We start from the raw sequence: 6,000 nt of genomic DNA on the forward strand, positions 1-6,000 counted from the left end.
CAGGAAGGCATTCATTTGTTCAAATACTCACCTAAGGCTCACAATATACAACCCTTCACTTTTCACACAATGAATTAGAATTCTGATTTCCTGAAATTGAAATAGATAAAGCTTCCAGCTAGTTCTAGGTATCAATCCATTTAATTCAACAAAAGGTGCAGACTTTCTTTTATGAGTTCTCTGCCAGCAGATTGAAAGCAACAAGAGCAATGTCCTTAGCACAGCTTGAGGTACAGATTAGCCAATGGTGTGGGGACAGGTTCCATACCTCAAGTCACCTACTTTAAAACAAAACAAAGATTGCACTCAATAATTCTTTCCTATCACAGAAACTAAACAGCTCCTGTCTCTTCACTTTATTCCAAGAAGTAAAAGAGCAAGTATCTCCCTGATTGAAAATGAGATGACTAGGTGAAATCCGCAGGCCCATCCCCATTTTTTATAAGAGCTCTTCAGCTCTGCCTGTGACCTTGATTTGTAGACTCTACCCTCATTTCAAGTAAGTCAAATACCCTCATAAAAATACCTCTGAATGGCAATCTTTAGACCATTAAAAACATCTCAAATATAAAATCCCAAGAAAGTCTATGAGTAAACTGAGCTTTTGTGGCCAAGCATGAATCTTGTTTTCCTAGAAAAATCGTTGGGACCTGAAAAATCCTGCTGCCTTTCAGTAGGTAAGTAACAAAATCTGGATACCAGATAAACTACCTGAAGCTACTGTGATATACAGAACCTTGGGCTGGGGAGGGACGAAGTCTGGGTCTCCTTCCATGTCTGTTTCTTCCCTAGTCGGCTTGATTTCAGGCAATTCCCTTTTCCTTTCTGAGTTTATCCTAATCTGCAAAGAGGAGATGACAACTCTCAACACAAAGGAGGGGAGAACCCTGCACTTGGGAGTGCTTGGGAACTGGGGAGTCTTCCACATGCCTGGCTGGGCCCTAGGATAAAGACTTAGAAAGCAGCTGTGTCTCCCGAAACCAACCATCCCACTCTCTTGCGGCCCCCAAGGTAACCGCAACTGTTTCATTCTAGTCAACATATTTCCAGTTTCGAGCAATCCTACCCCAGAGCTGGACCTTCAGAGATTTACGGAAGGCCAATAGGCCTGAGCAAGCGGAACTCAAGAGAGACCCCAAGGCCACTTACAAATAGGGTCTTCCATTTTCAAGGGTCTTTTCAAGCGGATGCTGGCAGGGACCGTCTTCTCGATCAGTTCATCAATGCTCTAAAATTAAAACGCAAGCCGGTGAACACTAAGGGCAGAGTAAACTACCCTGAGTTAAGAGGCACCTCTGTGTTTTGAATCTACAAAGGCTTGTGAGAGCCTCATTTAAATCGCCTAATTAGGTGTTCTTTCTAAAAAGAAAAACTTTGTGCAAACCAGAAATCACTTGGAGGAAAGAAAATCATGAAGCGGGGTGGTGAATTGAGTTGGATTTAGGCTGCAACTGGGAGATAACGGGATAAACCCTCCGGGGGTCTTTCTGCTCTTCTTACAAAGTTACAGTTTATGTGCAGGGCTGCTCAGGTTAGGGGCGGTTTTTACATGTACGGTTTTGAGACAAGAAGAGCGGGTGCAGCGTAAAGTAAACTGTGGAAGATCAAATGCATGACCTCAGGCCGGGGGCTCAGGCCGGGGACCCACGCGGAGGGAAGCAGAGTTTAGGGCTGGAGCCCCTAAATTGGGGGGGGGGGGGCAGAATCCGGGCTGAGCGGAGCAGAGGCCCAAGGGCCAGATGGAGGTCCTTACCGCCAGCCCCAGGGCCTGTAGCATCTCTCTCTGGTCTTTGTCCCCGGGGCCGATATGTCTCCGAGCAAAGTCGTCGTGTCTGGGCAGGAAGCGCTCGAGGAGGCGCGAGGCCCCAGTCGCGCCGCTGTCCCCACCGCCGCTACTGCTGTCCCGGCTCCGCGGCGCCCAACTCGGGCCCGCGCCCCCAGCCAGACGGCGGCCGCCCCCGACTCCACATCCCAGGCGCAGCCCCCATGCCTTGGCACACGACTGCATGGACTCAGCCGCCGTCTCCTCCCCAGCCCGGGAGGGTCAGCGAAACTCTGGGCTCCCTCCTCTGGCCTCAGTCCCCGGGTGGCAGCTGCGTCCGGCCTGGAGCCCCTTCCCGTGGGATTACGGCTGGACAGAAGATAAAGCTCGGAGGCAATGAATGAGTGCTGCAGTCAACCCCAACTCTGACTCAAAGTTGTAACTGCACCCGAGGCACCTGCTCCGCACACTTTAAGCTTCGCCCGGGAGGCGGGAGGTGGGATGGGGCCAGGAAGCCCTTGGCCAATGGGAGTGGATAAAGGGGCGGGGGCGGGGCTGTTTCCGCCCCGTCCCCTGCTCCTGCAGTCTACTCTGTCGCTGTGTGGAGTACTGCTGCTCCGCCCCGAGTCCGCCGATCCCTTCCATCACTGGCTGAAGCCGGTATTCCGGTTGAGCTGTGTGTCCCCTCCCAGAGTGTGGGGCCACACTAACGTGGAATCAGGATAGATAAGAGTCCTGGAGAAGTTTCAACTGCACTCTACTGAGATGAAGATGATTCTTACAGCCAGGACAGACTCAAAAACTTGGTTAGGGGCTGAGGATATAGCTCAGTGGTAGAGCTCTTGTTTTGTATGAATGAGGTCCTGAGTTTAATCCCTTGTATTACAAAACATAAATGAAAAGTTAGTCTCCATTCATTAATTTTAGGTTATCTTTTCCTGTCATGTCTCATGGGAATCTTATGGGCAAACTGGAGTTCTTTTATACTTACGGGATTATGAGAATTACTCAGCCTTTCCGAGCATTTGTCTGCTCATCTCACAGAACAAAATGGTATTTTAAAAATGGATACTTGGGTGTGGTTAGACACACCTGTAATCCCAGCGACTCCAGAGGCTGAGGCAGGAGGATCCAAAGTTCAAAGCCAGACTCCGCAATTTAACAAAATCCCATCTCAAAATAAAATATAAAAAGGAGCTGAGAATGTGGCTCAGTTGTTAAGTCCCCTGGGTCCCCATTGCTCCCTCCCCACACAAAGTCAATGGTCATATGTTTCCTCTCATATGTGGAAGCCAGAGAGGAAAAGGAAAAGAAAGTTGTGTTTGTTGGGTGGGGGGAACTCATGAAAATCTGAGTGAAATCAGTAGAATAGAAAAAAAAAAAAAAAAAAAAAAAGACCAGGGGGAGGGAGGAATGGAGGGAAATGGGAAATATTGGGGAATGATACTGGTCAAATTATATTGTTATTTGTATACATGTACAAATATGTAACGACAAATCCCACCAATATACATAATCATAATTTACCAATAAAAGGTATGGAAAAAATAAATTTAAAGAAAAACAAAAAAGAAAGACCCTTGAGAAAGGATCTTTATAATTATATTATAATTATAATTAGTGCACACCTCTAATTCTAGCTACAGATCAGGTAATCTTCCTGCCTCAGTCTCAAGAATGGCTGGAGTGGCTGAGTTGGCTGGGTTAGCTGGGCTCGATGGCACATGCCTGTAATCCCAGGGGCTCAGGAGGCTGAAGCAGGAGGATAAAGCCAGCTTCAGAGAAAGTGAGCTGCTAACCCACACTCACTGAGTGAGATCCTGTCTCTAAATAAAATACAAAATAGGGCTGGAGATGTAGCTCAGGGATTGAGTGCCCTTGAGTTCAATCCACCGTACCAAAAAAAAAAAAAAAAAAAAAAAAAGGCTAGGATTACCATGTGTACCATTGTTTAAAGGAAGTTCTTTAGACAGAAAGAAAAATGGTAAATTTGTAACACCAGAACAGAAAAACAAATACTGGAAAGAGCAAAAATATAAATAGCTGGGCAAGGTGGCACAGGCCTGTAATTCCAGAAGTTCAGGAGGCTGAGGCAGGAAGATCATGAGTTCAAAATTAGCCTCAGCAACTTATCAAGGCACTAAGCAACTCCATGAGACCCTCTAAATAAAATAGAAAAAAGGGGCGGGAGATGTGGCTTGGTGGTTAAGTGTCCCTGAATTCAATCTTCAGTAGCAAATATATAGATAGATAAAGATATAGATAGATAGATAGATAGATAGATAGATAGATAGATAAAGATATAGAGAGATAGGGGATTTTCCTCCATCTGGGTTTTCTATATTATGTTTCATGGCTGAAGCAAAAAATGGTAAGACTATGTATCTACTGTTGAGAAACTAATGTGACTCCATTTTTGAGAAACCAGCCTCTACCTCAGAGCAAAACCAAGGAAGGGGCCGTGACCCTTGTCCTTGGAAAGACCCACAGAGCATTCCTAGGCACATACCCACCCTGCTAAGTTGTCTGTCTACAAATAACAGGAGAGATCTGCAGCGCCAGGTGTCCCTGACTCAGTTAGGCTAGGTGGGGACCCATAGCAACCCCCCTAGCAACCACCAATCGGCATGAGACAGGGAAAATATCTGGAATGCCAGATGACCCCCAGTAGTTTATGGTGGTTGATAACATATTGAGAAACCATGCAGTTCTGCAGGAACACCCCTCGTGACCTAAACCAATCAGTTCAAAGGAATCCCCCTCTTGTACTAACCAATCACCCCTACCCAACTTGTTCCCGCCAGTGAATGTGCTAATCAATGTTAAGAGGTTTGTTTGACTTTCCCGCGGTATGGAATGATTTGCTGGTGATGTTGTGACGCATAGAGTATCCCCCCCGAAACCTATAAAATCTCACTGACTGGGACTCATTCCCTGGGACCAATGCATCGGGATGGTTGTGAGTCCAGGCTCAAGCTTGCAATAAAGACTCTTGTGTGATTGCATCGGATTCAGCTCCTGGAGGCCTATTGGGGTCCCAGGAATCTGGCATAACACTGTGAATTGGGGGAAGAAAGGGAGAGAGGAAAAGAGAGACAGAGAAAAAGAACTCTTCCATGATATCTTTTAACCTTTTATTCTTTGATCAAGGCACAAATAAACATATGTGATTCCCTATGAATACATTATTATTTCTGGTAAGATCTGGTCCTTACCAGAACTCATGAAAATGGACACTTGGGGAGTATCTGTAATTTCCAGATCTGTTAAGATCTGCTTACCAGGGCAGAAGCTTCTGGAGCTATAAACTGATAAGATTGTGCACACATAATTCTGACAAATTCCTGGGCTAGTTGAGGGGAAGAAACCCCTGGGGAATAAAGGCCTAGAGGAGATCCCACATTTATGGGCTTTACTTCAAGGAACCCCACTAGGTTTCCACAGTGAAAATTTAAGGAATATCCCCTCATCCCCTCATGGCATTGGCTGGGAAGATGAGGAATAACCATTGTGAAATACGCCCAGAGCTTTCTTCATAACATAGGCCTACTCTCCAAGGGAAAGTATTTTACCAGAACTTCATCCAAACTGGATAACAGAATTCTCCTCACTCTGGCCCTCTCCAGCCTTCTCATTTGACATAATGTAAAAATAAACTTATTCAACGGAGTAAGTACTGAGAGGAAATTAATTGCAGGTAGGGAAAGAGGAACAGAAGTGGAAAAAAAAAGTGATATTACTGGAGAAACTTGTGGGAAGTTTACAGCCCAAGACACAAGCCTATGAAAACACTAACCTTGAGGCGTATGGTGGCCACGCCTGTAATTCTAGCAGCTCGGGAGGCTGAGGCAGGGGGATTACAAGTTCAAAGCCAGCCTCAGAAAATTTGTGAAGCTCCAAGCAACTTAGCAAAACCCTGTCTCTAAATAAAAAATTAAAAGGGCTGGGGATGTGGCTCAGTTGTTAAGTGCCCCTGGGTTCAAGCCCTGGTAGTACTAAAAAAGACCAAAACACCCACCCACACACACACATAATACTAATATTTAATCAGAACATTATAGAACATTCCTTGTCCCCTATAATTTACCACAAGTCCAGCAAAGTTCCTATAATAACAGCTAATGGAGATATAAGACACAGAATTTCTCTGAGAAAGAATATGTAGGGAAACCCCAAAACAATAAGGGAGAAAAAAAATACAAGGTCACTAGAGGAATATGAAGCCTTTGGCATTGTTA

General features: G+C 45.5%; 1 protein-coding gene across 1 annotated transcript in view; it reads right to left on the reverse strand.

Annotated features, from left to right (window-relative positions):
- Positions 1–2,217, reverse strand: part of Gldc (glycine decarboxylase) — an 86,236-nt gene extending 84,019 nt beyond the window's left edge. Inside the window, exons 1-2 of the mRNA XM_046445817.2 lie at positions 1,754–2,217; positions 1,150–1,228 (exon numbers count right to left, since the gene is read on the reverse strand). Coding sequence (XP_046301773.1) covers positions 1,150–1,228; positions 1,754–2,008 — 334 coding nt within the window. The 5' untranslated portion in view covers positions 2,009–2,217. The remainder of the gene's footprint in view (positions 1–1,149; positions 1,229–1,753) is intronic.
- Positions 2,218–6,000: the final 3,783 nt, after the last annotated feature.

The sequence above is a fragment of the Marmota monax genome, unplaced genomic scaffold (assembly GCF_021218885.2).
Source record: "Marmota monax isolate L192 unplaced genomic scaffold, Marmota_monax_Labrador192_F-V1.1 WCK01_AAM20220418_F8-fsc00124, whole genome shotgun sequence".
NCBI lineage: Eukaryota > Metazoa > Chordata > Mammalia > Rodentia > Sciuridae > Marmota > Marmota monax.